The 19,173-nt window shown below is 37.8% G+C and overlaps 1 protein-coding gene and 1 pseudogene across 1 annotated transcript; both read left to right on the top strand.

The window, feature by feature from the left end:
• The first annotated feature begins 6,897 nt into the window (after window positions 1-6,897).
• Window positions 6,898-7,824, top strand: LOC103052410 (olfactory receptor 2A12-like). The gene has a single exon (XM_015891039.1). It carries the CDS (start codon window positions 6,898-6,900, stop codon window positions 7,822-7,824), a length of 927 nt encoding a protein of 308 aa, XP_015746525.1.
• A 9,290-nt stretch (window positions 7,825-17,114) lies between these two features.
• On the top strand, window positions 17,115-18,044 carry LOC103052172 (olfactory receptor 2A5-like; annotated as a pseudogene).
• The last annotated feature ends 1,129 nt before the right edge of the window (window positions 18,045-19,173 follow it).

Raw genomic sequence — 19,173 nt, 5'->3', positions numbered from 1 at the left:
ACAACAGGTGGTTTTTACAAAGGTGACTTAACACTCATGGAGAGTATTCTGCTGACACCCGCAGGCAACTCGGGTTTCTGAGCGACAGCAAGACACACCCAGTGGACATAAATGGGACCTGCTTGGGCCTTTGCAAGGCAACCTCTTTTTTCAAGACAAGCTGCTGATTAATGGAGTAGATGTGAAAGGCAAACTCACAAGAAGCAGGAATGAGTTTTGCCTGATGAAGGATGACAATGAGAATTACAAAGTGCAAATCCTGTCAGCTTCTCTCGTAAAACACGTAAAAGTGGCACCGGGAGTGTGCTGGGTCACGCAGAAGCTTTGCTCACATCCAATGCCAAATATCTCATTGATCAAGTGGGAATGAAGGTTTACAGCATTCCGTCAGGCAGCCTTGTGTGTAATCAGGAAAACCTATTTCTGGGCCAGCTACCTAAACAATTAGTGATCGGTTTTGTGGACAATGCATCCTTTAGTGGAGATTATGAAAGAAACCCATTCAATTTTCAACACTGCAGTGTCAATTTTTGTGCCCTGTATTGTGATGGTGAACAGATCCCTGCAAAGCCTCTTCATCCTGATTATGAGCACAACCTTTTTGTGAGAGAGTACATGCAGATGGTGCAGGTATCAGGCAAAGGAATGAAAGATAGGCTGTTGTTAATCAGTCGGGAAGAGTTTGGCCATGGCTATACTTTGTACTGCTTTGACTTGAGCCCTGATCAGGGGTATTCTGAGCACTATTCTTTGATCAGGAATGCTAACCTCAGAGGAAAAATTAGATTTGCACAACCCCTCCCCAATACCGTGAAATGATTCTGTACGCAATCTTTGAAAACCTTATTGAAATAAGTCACATAAGGAACATGCTTTTTGATTACATGTGAGAATGGACTCCCTACAGCTCCTCTGTTTGTTCTCTGGAAATACTGCCTTTCTAGGAGTCTACTCTTGTGACCTGCTACCCAAGAGAAAAATCTCCAAAAGACCTTTTGGGTTCATTGTAAACACCCATCCTCAAACTCTGCCTGGTGAACACTGGCTAGCCCTCTACTTCCCATCTCCTGGATATGGTGAATGTTTTGATACTTACAGAAGACCGCCAGATAGCCCCAACTTTCCTGGATTCATAGTGAAGTTTTTAGAGCTGCAAGCTGAGAAGTACACATTTCACCAAGCGTCAACTGCAACACTCCCGTGCAGTGACTTGCGGACAACACTGTGAGTTTTTTCTCTTCTTTAATCCTTGTTCAGTTGTGTAGTGCACAACCCATAGGTTGAATCAAGTAAGCTGTTGAAGTCCTTTGCAGAGTAGCAGACAGGACAACCATGAAAAAACCAGCCATTAAATTCAAAGGTTGTTGGGGTTCCATTTATGATAGCAAAACCATCCAAAAAATAATTACCCACTTGCTTTTCACCTCCTTGCAGGGCATGCTGAATATTGAGCTTTTCAGTGTGTGCTATATACTGTACATCAGCCATTGTATGGCAGGTGCAGAATACCTTTTCTGGGACTTCTGGTCCCAAGGGGTTAGTGCAATGACGTTATTTTCCAAATACATGAAGCAGAAGCGTGCCATGCAGACAGAGGCCAATGTCAGGTACTGGAAGGGATCAATGCATCAAATCTCAATCTCCTTGGCAATATCTCCTCCGCAACCATAAAAGTATGGTTTTATTGTCATTTTTTTCTGTGTTTTTTACTTTGTGAACCGCCCAGAGTCTCTGGGAGTTGGGTGGCATACAAATTCAATAGATAATAAAAATAATAAAGAAATAAGGTTATAATGTTGACCATGAAAGACCTACATGCTCAGTGTTCTGGAATACTTGATTAGTTCATTGAAGGAACATTTCCTTTTCTTTCTTTTTTTTTGTATAAATTTTATTAAAAGTTTTAAAGAGAAGATAAAAACTAAGAAAAACTAATACAGAATAAGGAAAACAAAGAAAGAAAGAGAAAGAGACAAAAGACAGAAAGCACAGGTAAAAAGAAATAGAAAGAAGACGCTTTGTAGCAAATACAAGTATGATTACAAAGTTCTCTCTTACTCTATGGTTACAAAAAAAAAAGCTCACTTTTTTCTATTATCTAATTTTTTTTCTAATCATCAAAACCACAAGTCAAAAGTATATTTTTTTCTGTTTCATGCAAAAAGTCTATAAGGGATTTCCAGTCAGCCATAAATATACTTGTTGTCTTTTTCTTTAATCAAGGAAGTCAATTTAGACATCTCTGCAAATTCCATCATCTTCACCAACCATTCCTGTTTTGGGTAGCATTGAGCCTTTCCACTTTTGAGCATATAATAATCTTGCTGCAGTTGTTATATATAAAAACAAAGTTCCATGTCTTTTTTCTAGCTGTCTGTCCATTAGTTCCAAAAGAAAAGCCTCTGGTTTCAATTGTATATTAGTCTTTAAAATCTTCTGAATTAGTGTAGATACCTGTATCCAATTTTTTGGGGCTTTTTTACATGCCCACCAGACATGATAAAATGTCCCTTCATGTTGTTCACATTTCCAGCATAAATTCAAGGTACCTTTATACATTCTAGACAATTTCTCTGGTGACAAATACCAGGAGTACATCATTTTAAAAATTCTCTTTAAGATTAGAACATTATGTAGATTTCAATCCTTTCAACCACATATTTTCCCATTGATCCATTTGTATATTATAACCAAAGTTCTTAGCCCATTTTATCATACATTCTTTTACTTGTCTTTCTTCTGTCTCAAATTTCAACAAAAGCTTATACATTTTAGCAATATCATGTTCATCATTTGTACATAATTCTTTAGCTTTGTCATACCATAGATATACATGCCACCCAAATCTCAGATCATGTCCTTCTAACTCAAGTAGCCTTCTATTTCTCTGTAATACCCACTCTTTCACCCAAGCTAAATAGCACACAGCAAAGTATAACTTCATATCAGATAGACCCAATCCTCTTCTTTCCTTTGTATCTTGTAATACCTTTTATTTAACTCATGTTTTTTTCCCCTGCCATACAAATTTTAAAATATCTCTTGGGACATTTCTTGTTCTGGAAAATCTGTATTTATTCTTTATCCGTTTCTGTCTCCATATTTTCCTCCTCCCAATCCAGAAAGTTTGCCAAGACTTTAATAATCTGTTCTCTAATATCTTCATCTAAAACCTCTGGAACAGCTCTGAATCTCAAACAAAATTCTTTCTCTCTCAATTCCAATAAAGCCAGATTATCTAATTCTCTTTCCAGCTCTCTGCCTTGAACTTCTGTCTTACTCTTTATCATTGATTAGTTTTACCTCTCTAGATACTGGCTTTATAGATCTTTCCATCTTTTTAATATCTTCTTTCATCTCCTCTCTCAACTTTACAAATCTTGCATCCATTCTTTTGTCAGAAGCATCCCATTTATTTCCCATCTGTTCAAATAATTTCTGAAGCATGTCTGGTGTAATTATTTTTTCTGCACATTGCTCTACTGAGCCTCTCTTGCCCTCTCTTGCCATTTTTCTGGTAGCTGCCATGGTATATTATAATCCAAAAGTGAAACTGTCTCAAGCAAGCAAAAGGAAAAGACAAGCCTCTCCTTTTTTTTTCTTTTTCATTTTAGTAGCTCTCCGTAATTTCAAGCCACAACACGCACCACATTTCCAGACATCACAGTCTAGTTCATCACCTTATCTTTTGTTATGTAGAGTCTACCAATTGGATGCAGTCTTTAACAATAAACAGCAAGCATTCCCATGAAGGTCTGGTCTCTTTAACTGGCTTAGTGCAAATTTATACCAAAGCGCTTTCATCAAAAGTAAAAATGATAAAAATTAAAAATTAAAAAAGACTATCCTCTCATCCTTTTTAAAACTTTCTTAAATCTTCTTTGTTAAGCTTTTTACAAAAGTTTCTTGAATTTTTAAATCAAAGTCTCTCTTTCTTGTTTTTTTGTAATCCCAAAAGAAGGTTTAACTTACCACAAAGAATCTTATCTTTGCCATAAAGGAAATTTCTTTATATCTGTAGATTAATTACTTCCCCAAATGATTAAGAAATGAGGAAGGCAGGGCTTAATGTCCGTATAGGCTATACCACAGTTAGGAGCCTGGATAGAATCCCAGGACTCCCAGAAGCTCAACTCCCAAGCTGATTGCAAAAACTCTCATTTTTGCAGTTTACTCACAAGGAGCCGTCATTGGAGTGCAAATGGATTATCTCACAATCTCCCTTTGATTCACAGGGATTGCACTAGCCAGAATCTGCCTTTCAGCCAGTATTCTTGACTGCAGTATCTCTCCGCTCCTTCGGAGACATCAGCCCATCATAATTCCCCATCAGAAACCTTGAAGGAACATTTCCTTAAGTCCCACATGGCTTAAGGTCAGTAAAAGAAGAATGCTTGCTAATACGGCAATTATTTTTTGTTTATTTGTGCTTGGGTGTGCATTATTTGAGAGGGGCAGTAAAGATTTTAGATAAATTCCAGAAAGAATACCTATGTTGAACGAAAATACTAACTTGGTTATTTCTTAGAAAGTAAAGTATTAAAAATAGGGATCTAATAATTATTTAGAGATCCAAGAATCTAAAGGGATCTAAGATGGATCAGCACATATTTGCCAATGATCTTTTAATCTTTTGATTTACATAATGATCTGGATGGGTCCCATTCCATGGATTCCTCCATTTTCCTAGGAACTTATCACCTATCATCTCGTAAGCATTATACATCAGTATTTCACTAGGGCAATTAAGTGAAGTGGGATTTAATTTTCAGCCCAAGTTGTTATAGCAAGGAAGCATGGGACAAGCTCTCTGAGGGAATATTTGTGTTTCAGATAAACAAGTTGGAAAAGGAGTGGGTTGGCACAGCTTCCGCTATTCCTTTTTCAGGAACACCTTGTTGATCATAGCAGTGCTGCAAGTAAAGGGACAGTCCCAAGCCGCAGTGAGAATAGTTATCTGATGATGGTTCCTTTCTGGCATATCCAGGAAGAGGTCTTTAGAAAGGGTTGATCTACACATTACATGCAACTCTGGTAGTTGGGTGAGATTTGCATGAAAGGCCACTGGGAGGAGCACTGGGAGCATAGAACGGGCAGGTAAGGGTTGAAGACTAAACTGAGAGAAGAACCCAAAGGGAAGATGGGCATAACTTATTAAAAGTACTGCTAAGGTAGGTATTAGTTATGTGTAAGAATGCTGGAATAAAGAGTTGGAACATCCCATATTAATAATTCAATGCCTAAGCTCTTACAGAGTATTAAAATGTTACTCATAATATTTAGATGAAACTAATTCAACAAACGTTTTTCTTTTACATTTATTCGATGCCTGAAACCAGTGTTTTTCAACACTGGCTGGCTGAGGGAGTTGAAGTCCACCCACCTTAATGTTGCCAAGGTTGAGAAACACTGCCTTAAACTATGATGCCATGTTGAGATATTGTTAGACAAAAGGATTGACTGTTATGTTGGAATTATAAAACAGAGGAAGGGCACTTATTCATGATAAGGGCCTGTCTCTCATTTCATCTGATGGCAGCAAACTCTACAGTTTAAGTATGGGTGTGCCCAGAAAAATTGCCTTTTGTAAGTCCAGAATCCCCCCACATTTCGTTTCAGTGAGTTTTGATATTGTAAAAGAAGGGGAGAAATTTCATTATCCCATTTCTATAATTTGTTTGGTCATGTTTGTCCTTACTCAACTTTGTTCTGAGATTAAGAGAATGGGTCACTGTTCTGGCCCCCTAACCATTTGGGGTTTGGGGGCAGTTATCTTTTCCAGCTCTACCATATTTTTTGAGGATAGAATTCAGAAGTGTATACAGCATACCAAGTGTGTTCTCACCATAGATTTATGAAAGGGCATTATTATATTGGCAGTTTGCCTTTCAGCTCTGTTCTTATTAAGTATGAAGTTTGCCTTTTTTACGGCAGCTGTACACTCTGGACAGCCCCAGTTCCATTCATGTATATGTGGAATTTGGGTATTTAGAGCCAATATTGTTGTCTGATGGATGAAAAATTGCAGCTATACAATAAAATTACATATACTGATCAATAGCCTTAGCTTTTGTATGAGCTGGTGATAATTCGTGGTTACTTAATCTGTTTCACCATAAGAGGTTATAATTTACCAGATGTGATAGACTGGAATGGAGGAAGGGGGGTGAAAACGGTGCTCTCGTCTCTAGAGCAACGCTCTGGAGATAAGCGGAGAAAGCTGCCGCATCCCTAAACATTCCAGAAGATAGTGAATAGCTGTGCCTGGGAACTAGTGGTCAGTCTGAGAAGATTTCTGTAAACAGGCGCTGGCTAATAAACCTTGCTGATTGAACCTGCATGGTCTCCAGGAGTTCTTTGGGCTAGGCCTGACATCAGATTTCTCACCCCTTTCCCAAGCACCTATGGCTTTATTATTGCTATATTAAAAAACTACCTGTATTATGACCTTTAGAGTATCGTATACCCGCGGATGTTTAAGAAATCATGATCAGCATCGCATATCTCATAGCCATAATGTTTTTTCTAATGGTCATCCACACATGTATCTTATGGTTGGAAGAGGAATGGTACTGCCCAATGCTCTGTGATCACTGCAGTGTCTGCAAAGGGAGATCCTTGCAGGTGTGCATAGTCTTTGACAGTCTTTATCGTGCAGGGGTCCTGGTTGCATGGAAGTGTATGTCTACACACGTAGGCTTCTTTCCCTTTTCAAATATTGAAGTTAATGCTGAAAATATATAAGAAGGCAAGGTTTTTTTTCACACATTGGGATACATTGGGCAAATTGTCTGAAGATGTTTGTATAAGATTTATAAGCATGATCAATGGTTTTTGTTCCTCATGTATATATGTACAGATCCCTGCCCATACATCCAATGAGACCATAAAGACATCATGAGGAACCAAACATCTGTGACTGAATTCCTTCTGCTTGGTCTTTCCAGGAGCTTGAAGATCCGTCTTTTATTGCTTGGACTTTTTTCTGTAGTCTATGCTCTCACTCTGGTGGGAAACGCAATCATCCTGATGCTCGTCTGGCTGGATGCCCGACTCCACACCCCCATGTACTTCTTCCTGAGCCATCTGGCCTGTGTGGACATCTGCTATACTTCCAGCACAGTCCCCCAAATGCTGGCCAACCTTCAAAGCCCAAGACAAACCATCTCATTGGCTGCATGTGCCATACAGATGCATATTTTTCTGGCATTGGCTATTACTGAATGCATTTTGCTTGCAGTAATGGCATATGATAGGTATGTAGCAATATGCCACCCACTGCATTATGTCTTCCTTATGAACAAGACAGTGTGCATGAAATTAGCCATGACTTGCTGGACTAGTGGCTTTTTCTTGCCAGTGATCCATTCAGTTCTTACTTGGCAGTTGCCATTCTGTGGCTCTAACTTGATAGATCACTTCTTTTGTGAAATGCCGGCTTTGGTGAAGCTGGCATGTGCCGATACCCAAATGGTTCAAAAGGTTACTTCAGTGGGGTGCATTTTCACCTTGCTTATTCCCATCTCCTTTATCTTGATGACTTACATCCGCATCCTAGCAACCATCTTGAAAATCCAATCTGCACAAAAACAGCGCAAAGCTTTCTCTACATGTGGTTCCCATATGACAGTTGTGGTGCTTTTCTATGGCAGCGCCATATTTATGTATATGAGACCAGAATCCAGCCACTCTCCAGGCCAGGACAAAATAGTCTCTCTTTTTTATAGCATTGTCACTCCCATATTCAATCCCATGATTTACTGTCTAAGGAGCAAGGACGTGAAAGATGCCTTTCTAAAAAGGCTGCAATGGTACAAACTTTGAATGACGACTGGATTGCAAAAAGGGCTGCTTTCTGAGCTATAATGCCATGTTACCCAAATAACAGTCTCACTCTGGCACTGGAATAAATATAACCTGTAATGAACAATAGTCTGTATTATTATTACTATTGATCAGAAATGATTAAAGGTAATCTATATGAGTTTTGATTAAGTAATTCTTCATAAATGTCCACATTAGAGAAATAATGAGCAATTTCTGACCAAGCCCATTTCTCTGTGAGCTATCCACACCGGTTTTAAAGGATTAGGATGTCCTCTGGAAAACATTTTGGGAACGTACAAGATGCTGCTGTGCTGGGTAGGGAAGAGCGACCAGGATAAGTCCATTGTGCAGGTAGCAGTCTGCCCACATTTAGACACTATTGCAAAAAATCGTTCCTTTGTTTTTAACTATATAATTGGGCATTTATTTACATTAGGTAGCTTCTTAGAAGCAGCATTTCCTTAAATGCACTAAAGTAAGAACTGTTTATGTAAAACAGCACTGTATTTGTAAGCTTTTAGTATATGCAATCGCTTTTTTGAAAATAGAAAATCTGTTGTCTGATCAAGAAGAAAACTTTTAATCAATAATCAGTAATATTTCCACAAAGTACCATTAATTTCATTATGCTTTCTCCCTGGTTATATTTGACAAATCCATTAATCTGTACAACAGAATTAAACATTGCAGCGACAGTGATCAAATATCCAATCCAAAGACCTTTACAGAAAAACCTAATCTTCCTTCTCCCAGACTTAACTGATGATGGACTAAACCATGTTGATTAATTATCATTGCTGCTGCCCACCCTGGTAACATTTGTTGCAGGCAAATCACAGGAGACATGTAACTGCAGTAGCAAGTTCACACATCCTCATGAATTACGGTGAATAGCATCAAGTACTTTTGTATGTAGACAACTTGACTTCTGAATAATCAAAGGGATGGACTTTGCAGATGAATCCCATTATTCCAACATCACCAGTGCAGCAGTGGAAGCTAATAGCACCATAGCCATTAGAAACAAATGAGGGTGGAAGAACTGCAGTGTCTCCTATATGCTCATGCAGTGCCTAACGTTCTTCTGGCACTGCCAGAGCAAATTTAATTTATCCACTCAGATTAAAAAGATTGATGCTGGTTGAAATTATTGATGGACAGAAGGTAAGAACTGGACCAGTGCATAAAGCCCAACTCCCTTGCAGCTGATGATACAGGATCACAGAGAACTCTTACTGCTCTATGTGGCAGTTTCCTTACAGGTGCCCATCGTGCTAGGAATTGATTGGCTGCAGTTACATAATCCAGATGTGCACTGGGAACAAGGAACTATTTCATTCCCATCACCAAAATGTCAACAACACTGCTTATACGTTTTTCAATCTCAACCTCTCTCCCCAACTATGCCCAGTCAGCACAGGGACTCTCCTGCCTTGCGAGGGAAATATTCTGGCTTGGCAGATGTGTTTGGGGAGGAGGAGGCTAGGGCATTGTAACCATCTTAGGGAGAGAGTTGGAGTAAATTAGACATATGCAGCTTTATGCATTTATTTGAAGCATACTCTTAGGGATTAAAAGATGGACAGCCTTGTCTCATAAATGGTGGAGAGTGTTGGAAAGCAAACAAAATCAATGCTATTCTGGAGACTTGCCTAGCTGCAGTTTCAAGCAGGGAGTTGCATTCTGTGCCATCGCAGCTCCACATAGAGCCAAATGCAGTGGTCCAACTGAGTGATGCTAAAGCATGAATCACTGTCTTGTCCAGGAATAGTGGACTCACTAAAGATGACCAAAGGCTCTTTTAGGCACAGTTTTCACCTGCTCTTCCAGCAGGAGACATGAACCTTCAGAGAGTAGACCAGCTATTTCAGGGAAAATGTAAGCCCATCTAGAGCAATAAATGGAATATCCATGGAACCAGAGGGCTTCTGTACTGAAAGTAATTTTGTCTTGCTAGGATTCAGTCTTAGTCAGTTTCACTCCATCCAGTCCCTCATAACCTCCAGGCATCTTCCACTGCATCCCCTGCTCAGCTTAAAATAGAGATGTAAAGCTAGGTATCATCAGCATATTGATGATGCCAAATCCCAAACTGACAGATAATTATTCCAGAGACTTTGTATAGATGTTAAACAAGATGGGAGAGGACCAAGCTCTGGGTACTCCACACTGGACTGCCCAAGGGCTCAACCACTCTTCCTGCAGCAAAATCAAATGGAACTACCAGGAAGGATCAGAACCCCTGCAGAACAGTATCTCCAATCTCCAACCCTCACAGATGGTTCAAATGGCTACCATGATTGATAGTGCTAAAAAAAATCTCTGAAAAAGCCACTGAAAAATCTCATAAAACAAGAAAAGGTGGACCACACCCCTCAAAGTCTTGCTGCAGGTCATCCACAAGAGCAACCAATGTGGTTTCAGTCCCACACCCACACCTGAACTCTGCCTGGAAGAGATCCAAATAATCTGTCTCATCCAGGACCCCAACCACCTTCTCAAGAAATGCCCTTGAGATTGGAGACTGTCCAAGTTACCTAGGATTGCTGAGTAAAGATATAGCTTTTTGAGAGGGGCTACATCTTCATCTCCTTCAAGACAGACAGAAACACCTACTGGGATGTCTTATTTTGAAAGATCAGTCTGTACTCTCTTTAGAAGGAATTGCTGATTCCCCCACAGGTTCCCACCTAGTATCCTGTTCTAGCAGTACGCTGGCATGATTAGGTAAAAGGCCTCAAATATACAATTGATGGCATATCTGTATTAGAAACTTAGAAGGGAATGGATGTTTGCTACAATGGTGAGCACAGAAACTTAGGGGAATACTAGCGCTTTACTTTATTATTGTGAAAAGAAGACAAAGGTACATGCTTTGGCGCAGTCGTGAAGGAATAGAAAGTAACAGTTATTGATCAAAAAGAATGACCTATGTTTTCTGCGTGCAACTACAGTATTTACGCAAAAGGACAAGCACTGATTAACTGGTGGTTCTTTAAATTTTAGACAGACAAATTACAAATGCACCAGGGATCATACTTATCTTTGTGTCCCAGTAGATTTGAAAATAGACAACACATTATAGGTGTAGTTAAACTGAATTCAGTGGATTGGTAGATGGAAAGGTTGATATTATGAAGAGAACTTAGTCATATTTTGAGAGGATCCATTGACTTCAGTAGTTTTCTGCTCCATATATGATGATCTAGATCAATGTTTCTCAACCTTAGCAACTTTAAGATATGTGGACTGGGGAATTCTGGGAGTTGAAGTCCACATATCTTAAAGTTGCTAAGGCTGAGCAACACTGGTCTAGATCTAAGAGCAGGTCTCCAGGGCATCACACAGCAATTTTTATTACATAAGCTCCATTGAACTTGAGGTCTTCTTCAGAAGAAGTATGTGATCTGCCACTGGAGCCCTAGTCCCTCCCAGAGCATCAGAGCTTTAAGAGTGAACTGAAGAAGCCTCTCTGCCCATAAATGAAAGCAGGAAGAAACACTGCATGCAATTCAGGCAAAAACAGAATAACTCTTTTCACAATATTGAAACCAACAGGTGGGTGCATTTCAGTACTGTGTTTGTATTTTGGTTGAAAAACAATATACAGTTTTAACAAAATGTTTAACTTTTAAAATATATATATATTTTAAATACAAAATAGAAAAAAGGTACAGTACCAACATAAAAAAAGTTAAATTAAATATGATAAATTAATATCATTTTAAATCATAAGATATATATTTTTATGGACCCATTGATTCTCCAAAATTGGGTATTCTCATTTTTCATTCCAAAATTTAGATGTATAACTAATACTAACTGTCATTTTACTTTTAAGTTCCTTTTCATACTGAATTGTTGGTTTTATTCAAGTACTGCCTCTCTTAAAGATCTTTAAACTGTAGGTACCATGCCGAGCAAAAGTTGTAGGAAAGTCATATTCATCATACAATCTTTCAACATCTTTAAAACAATCATTAGGAATCCATTTAAAGTACTGACTCCTTGCTTGGCCTAAGCATTCTGGTAAACATTTTGGTAAATCTTTGTGCTATTTTCAAATTTGTGTCATTCTACAACATCAATTTCTCCTGATTCGGAATCAGAACATCAATCTGCTTAGCAGTGTTCAAGGCTGGAAGGGAAGATCCCTGTTTAATGTACCTGGATCCTAACCCTTGTCAAGTTTCCAGGGGTGTAACAAACTTATTCTCCAAAAAGGCCCACAGAGAGGAATATTCATAAAAATCTATGTCCTAAAAGAGTATAGTTTAAAATCTATAAAAATGTTCTAAAAGAGTATAATTGTTAAAATAAATGCCCAATTATATAGTTGAAAATCTATAGCCACCATCATTGTAACTGATCTCAGTTTGGCCAAGGATATTCAGGGGCTTTAACCTGCCATAAAATATTTTCTCATTAACTCTCTATGCATGAAAATATCTAATGGGGATTAATATTGAATACCTCTTAAAATACATGTTAAGCTCCATGTAGTATTCATTTTGATATTAACCTTACCTCAAAACTTAATGGAAGTTTTAACCACTGAGTTATATCTACTGAAATTGTAGCTAGAAAACTGAAATGTATCTAATTCAACATATTGTATTAAGTGTACATGTTATTGTTATGGTCTACTCAGCCATCCCTGATTCCTGGTGACTGCATGGAAAGTCCCTGCAGTTTTCTTGGCAACATTTTCAGAAATAGCTTTGCCAATACCTTCTTCCTACAGCTGAGAGATAAGGAGTGGCCTAAAGTCACCCTGTGGGCTTCCATATGAAGACTAGACTAGAACTCATGGTCTCCTGGCTTCTAATCCAGCACCTTAACCAATAGAGTAAACAAGCTTTCTAATAATATATACTTCTATTATATTAATAGAGATGTCTAAACCTATAACAGGGATTTCCAAATATTTTAAATTTAAAGAGCTGAGCAAAACAAAACAAAAAAACCCCCCCAAAAAACAAAAAACCCCAGTCCTTAACTGGGGAAAGAACAGTACAAACACATTTCTTTTTAGTCTCTTATCAGAGTTCTCTGATGATTCCTAATGATAAATTCCACTACTATATTACAGGATGAACCCTCAGTAAACACTGTAGGGGTTAGCTTTTGTAAAAGTTTTTAAATAGTACTATTATAAGATTTAATAATATTTGTATAAGCAGCTCAAAGATTGTAAAGAGTTAGGTAATAGAAATGGGACTGGACCCAGATTGAATCATATTTTTAGACCAACTGAAGTCAAAATAAATTAAATTCCTTGAATCTATTTGAATTTAGTGAATCTTAACCAGACTTACTAGACAATCTGGCAAGTCTTCAGAAGAGTCATGTAGTGGGATTACCCAGGTAGGAAAGAGACAGCAAATCTTGGTAGTAGGTAAATTTCCATGCACCCTGAATCTATGCCATACATTCCATATACCATACCACCTAGCTGGTGGAATGCAGGCAACAGCACACTGGCTTGCAAGACAGTCTCTAGATTAGATATCCCAGCTTGCATAGAGCAGCATGAGAATGCTTGGGATACATCTGGGCTTTGGTTGAGCTTGTGGGATATTGGCCAAAGTGTGCCAAAACTGACTGGTACTGCCCTTAGTATAAGCAAGGAATACTGAATGGCATGCCTCCTAAGGCAGTTAACCTTCCTTGTTATGCTAGAGAAGCATTATATGAAAGCCATAAATGTCTAATGATCAATATTTATGAGCCCATCTGGTAACAACCACAACATATGGAAGATTGTGACTTTGAATGTAAGAGAAGTAAATGGTAAAGAGCATGGATGAAATGAAATGAAATAAAATAAAAACAAAAATGTTGTGTGCCTGTGAAGTTAAGAAAAAAATGGAAGGATATAATGCATCTGATTGAAGGTGATCAGATCTTGTTAAATTGAGTTGATAAATACGTGCATGGAGCTGAAATTATAAGTTTAATTATGAATAAATTGGCAAAAATATCAGCAAATATGAACTGGAGACATCTGGATTGGAGACAGATGCATGTCATACTCTAGTGAATGAGGATAATGAAAGAACAGGAATAAATTTGGGGAAAAATTGTTCAATATTATGAATGAATACAATTCTGGGGAGAAAAATCTTCTATTAGGTGGCATGAGTGGGTGGGTGGAAATGAAATGGGAAAATACAAAAAAGTAATTGGGCGATTCAGAGATGCATGAATGAATAAGAACGGCGACAATTTGGTATCTGTTCAGAAACAAAATCTGTTTTTAAAATGCAATTTAGATTTAAGTGTATCCACATACACACATGCTAGAGGAATGAATAAAAATGCATGATTTATTTAATTGTTTATGAAAAAAGATTGAGGAATTTAGTGACAGATACAATGATGACAGATTCTGAATGTGGGACAGACCATTATTTGTAAGTTTCAAAAGTGAGATTTAGGAAAAACGATGGGGGAGGGGGAAGAAGAAAAAATGGAAGAAAAAGAAGGAAGTGAAAGAAACATGGAATCTTGGAACAGAGTGAAAAGAATGATGTTACAGCCTTCCAGACTGCCACAGAAGTGCATGGACTTATCAGAACTAAGAAATAGGATGCTCAGTAGAATAAGGTGAAAAAAGCCTTCTATTATATCACTAAACAACTAACTCATAAAGAGAAAGGAACAGATCTGTGATTCAGGATTGTAAATCTGAGGTAGCTGCATCTTTCCAACATTGAATAGTGATCTTCTTTGCTATCTGCAATGCCCCCTTCCCCTCCCCCAATTCAAGTAAGTGATTCACATTTTTGGTGCATAATTCAAATGTTCATTCATATCCTTAAGTGGTAATTATGTTTTTAACAATCATATAGCTATGAGCCAATAATCTTATGGATGTTAAACAACTCCCAAGATATTAAACAAAAATAAAATGTTAACAAAAAAGGCCCACAGAATATAAGCATCTCCTCATCCATGTTACATTTCCAGCATAATTAAGTTAATAATCACTCCTTTCAAAACATTTTCTAGAGAGTCTAGTAAACCAAAAGAATAATTAATGTATATTCCATTGATGATACTAACAGAATGCTCAAGTCATTGACTGTAATAGAACAGAGGAATAGATGTGGAAGGCAACTCCTACATACACAGTTCACAACTCAATAATTGTAAGATTAAACAGAGGAACATCTGGACCCAAAAGGTGAACACTTAATGAACTTTTTTACTATAAGAGGATATTTATTTATTTATTTATTTATTTATTTATTAAATTTATATGCTGCCCATCTCCCCCAGAGGGTGACTCTGGGCGGCTCACAATTAAAATCCAAAACAGTAAAAACAGTAAAAATATAAATATCCATATTAAAATTAGCTAAAAATAATTCTATATAAAAAGACTATATACAATTCAAGATATCAGAAGTGTCATTGGGAACTAAAAATCTATTCCAAATTTATTCCAAATCTACTTAACCTCAATGTTTCTTTATCCAAATATGGGGGTCTAGTAAAGCACTTATGAGAGGACTGTTTATCTCTCTGGCATCAGACAGAAGTAAAGCGATGCAGAAACAGAAGGACATATTGCTGAATGATTTTAAACAATGAGAATCAAGACATTAACATAATTCAATCTGAGATTTAGAATAAATAAATAAATAACAGCATGCCATAATCAGTTAGATTTAATTGAAGTAAATGACACTTATAAGTTGAATTTTGTTAAACAGAAACATTTTGAAAAGGGTAAGAAGGAAGATAAATTGCAGCTTTATCAACTGCATAAGATTTTAAAAACCTGTTACCTCTATTTGGGATGGAATTAGAAAGGTTTCTGCAACAAAGGAGATGAGGAAACAATTTGTTAAATATTATTCTACATTATATAATAAACAGACATCTGATCTGGAAAATTATCAAAGGATATTTGAAAAAAGCATCGCTTACAAAATTTACTGATCAACAAAAAGAAGTTATTAATCATCCTGTAACTAAAGATGAAACTAAAGAAGCCTGAAATTGAATGAGTCTGATGCAAAGATGTTTCAGAAACATGTCTATTTCTTTTTAACAGTTTCAGCAAAATAGCCAAAATGTATGGATGTCATGGAAGTGGGGATTATACATTTTATTTATATTATAAACTGACATACAAGTCCAACATTTTATTCCATAGTAAAGAACCTTTGATTTAAGAATACAAAGTAAGAATGCTTCAATACCGATCGTTTTAGCTTAGCCTGCAAAAGTAGATGGCATTTGTATACAGGAAAATAATTGCCTTTGTCCTCCCCTGTCTCGTATATGAATGCTAAATTTTCTATCTGCCTGAGCTCAGTTACAAGCAGATAGGAGGGGAAATCTATGAGGCGCTGCATAGCCAGCGGGCAGCTTAGAGGAATGTTTAAAGCCACCATTTTTCTTCTTCCCCCAAAACACAGTAATGGGGCTCTTGTTCTGTCATGGAGTCCACACAAAGAATCAATACAGGCAAAGTATTACAATTCTTATATTGATTCATTCTGCAATCATTGTTTTCCTCCACATAGCCTTTCCTTGACGTTCTCAAAAGCAGATGGCAGGGAGTTCACAGAACAAAAAATATCTGTAATGAAAAGCAAACTCATGTTTAGGCCAGGAAAAATGGTTTTCTGTACTGAAATGCCCAGAAATGTTTAAGCTGTTTCCCCTCCGATTTTAACCAATCACCACAGGTATATATGTATGTTTTTATTTATTTTAGTAAATTCCCTTTGTTCCTAGAGAAGAGCCAACCTCTCATGTACTCAAATTTTCATGGCCCTTTGATGCACTGCTTGCATTTAATGAGACAGACATCAAGTTCTGATAAAATGAATGGGGATGTATTATGTTTGCACTGAATATGCTCCTCCCACATCCTATTAAAATATTTATTTATTTCATTTTAACAATTTGTTTCCAATTCTTTTACTTGCCTTTGCTTTGGGTGACTGACATTTCTGTTGATCACGAAGAAATGTTTGATTTTCTGTTTGTTTCTTAGTTATCCATGTAAAATGGACCAACAACCCTGCAGGAAAAAAAAAGGGGGGATTACATACTGGTAAATAGCAAAGAAAAAAGGAAATGTATATAGATCAAGAACGTTTGATAAATGTATTTAATCCTGACTTTTATGGGACACATGACATTTCAGATATTAAGTCAATTTCTTTTTTTACAGCAATGGAAGAGACTGATATTCACTGCTTCAGACATACTGTAGTTGAGAGAATTTCCCTCTTATGCACATAAAATGAGATTGGGAAGCTATAATGGCAAACCAAACATTCGTGGCTGAATTCCTTCTGCTTGGTCTTTCCAGGAGCTTGAAGATCCGTCTTTTATTGCTTGGACTTTTTTCTGTAGTCTATGCTCTCACTCTGGTGGGAAACGCAATCATCCTGATGCTCGTCTGGCTGGATGCCCGACTCCACACCCCCATGTACTTCTTCCTGAGCCATCTGGCTTGTGTGGACATCTGCTATACTTCCAGCACAGTCCCCCAAATGCTGGCCAACCTTCAAAGCCCAAGACAAACCATCTCATTGGCTGCATATGCCATACAGATGCATATCTTTCTGGCCTTGGCCACAGCAGAGTGCTTTCTCCTTGCAGTGATGGCATATGATAGGTATGTGGCAATTTGCCATCCACTGCATTACACAGTCCTCATGAACAAAAGAATGTGCATCCTTATGGCCATGACGTGCTGGGCTGGTGGCCTTGTCCTGCCAGTGATCCATTCAGTTCTTACTTGGCAGTTGCCATTCTGTGGCCCTAACTTGATAGATCACTTCTTTTGTGAAATGCCAGCTTTGCTGAAGCTGGCATGTGCTGATACCAGAATTATTGAAAAGATTACTTCGGTGGGGTGCATTTTCACCTTGCTTATTCCCATCGCCTTTATCCTGATGACTTATATCTGCATCCTAGCAGCCTTCTTGAAAATCCAATCCGCACAAGGGCAGCGCAAAGCTTTCTCCACATGTGGTTCCCATATGACAGTTGTGGTACTTTTCTATGGCACTGCCATATTTATGTATATGAGACCAGAATCCAGCCACTCTCCAGGCCAAGACAAAATGATTTCCCTGTTTTATAGCATTGTCATTCCCTTGTGCAATCCCATTATTTACAGTCTGAAAAATAAGGATATGAAAACAGCCTTGGCTAAAATTCTGCAGCTGTGAAGGTCTTGTTGAGTGCCAAATAAATAAGATGCCTTGTAGTGGTCTATAAAGCCCTGGGCTGTTTCTTCTTTTGGGCAACAGGTCTTTATGGTTTCAGGCAGGATCTTTCTGCTATCTATGGTTGCTGCTCTTTTTATTTATTTATATTATTGGTGATAGGGACTTAATCTGGAATCTTCTAGGACAGTGTTTCTCAACCTTAGCAACTTTAAGATGTGTGGACTTCAACTCCCAAAATTCCCCAGCCAGCATGGGGATACAGCAAGTCCACACATCTTAAAGTTGCTAAGGTTGAGAAACACTGTTCTAGGAAGTATTCTATTCTGATCTATGATCCTCCTCTTTCTAGGATTAAGTGAGAATATACTTTAAAATTTTGAAACAAAAACTTTAGTCAACTTTTGTTACATTCATCGAATAAATGATTGCTGCAAAAAATACTGTAGTGCGGCAGCAACAGGAGATGACACGTACAGTTCTTAGTTTAAGAAATTGGAGATTTGCTCAGATAACAATATAATGGTACTATTTCGTTCTGGTTTCTTAAGGCATACCCCCACAAGATCTTTGCAACACTCCAAGATTACTTTTGCATTTGTCTGATCTCTGTCATTGACACCTGAGTTCAGCTGCTGAGCCAATTTATTTCTGGCTCAGACACAGTGTATTTGAAAGAATAAACACAATCTTTTCCTTGAAACATTGTGTCTTGATGGAGCTTGTGGGCAATCCATTTATCCTGTTGGCAGGATCACTTGCTTCATTACACCTCCCAGCTCTTTAAAGACAAAAGATAGTTTGACAGCTTTGCAATTCCCTCATTTAGGTTTTTTTAAAATAGGTACAAACGCACATGACATAAAATATAGCTGGTTGATGATAGAATGGAATTTTATTTCCTGTTTGCATGGAGTGGGGGCTGAGCAGATTTTTGTTATTTCAGGATCTGTGACAGATCAGGCCAGGGCTGTAAGTATGTTTGGTTTTTTGCTCCTTGTTTTCAGTGTTTCAAGGTCAGCGAAAGTAAAAAGGATCAGAGATTGCTTCAAACTATTTTTGAGGGGTTGGAGAAATGAAACAATTTTGGCATTTGGCAAGTACCTTTCCATTCTTTATGCTGATGTATTTTTTCTTGATGTCT

This window comes from Python bivittatus, unplaced genomic scaffold (assembly GCF_059951505.1).
Source record: "Python bivittatus isolate LINGU-HERP-01145 unplaced genomic scaffold, Pbiv_v1 ctg000270_np1212, whole genome shotgun sequence".
Lineage (NCBI taxonomy): Eukaryota > Metazoa > Chordata > Lepidosauria > Squamata > Pythonidae > Python > Python bivittatus.
Note: the sequence above shows the minus strand (reverse complement) of the source record. Positions and strands in the feature narration are given on the sequence as shown.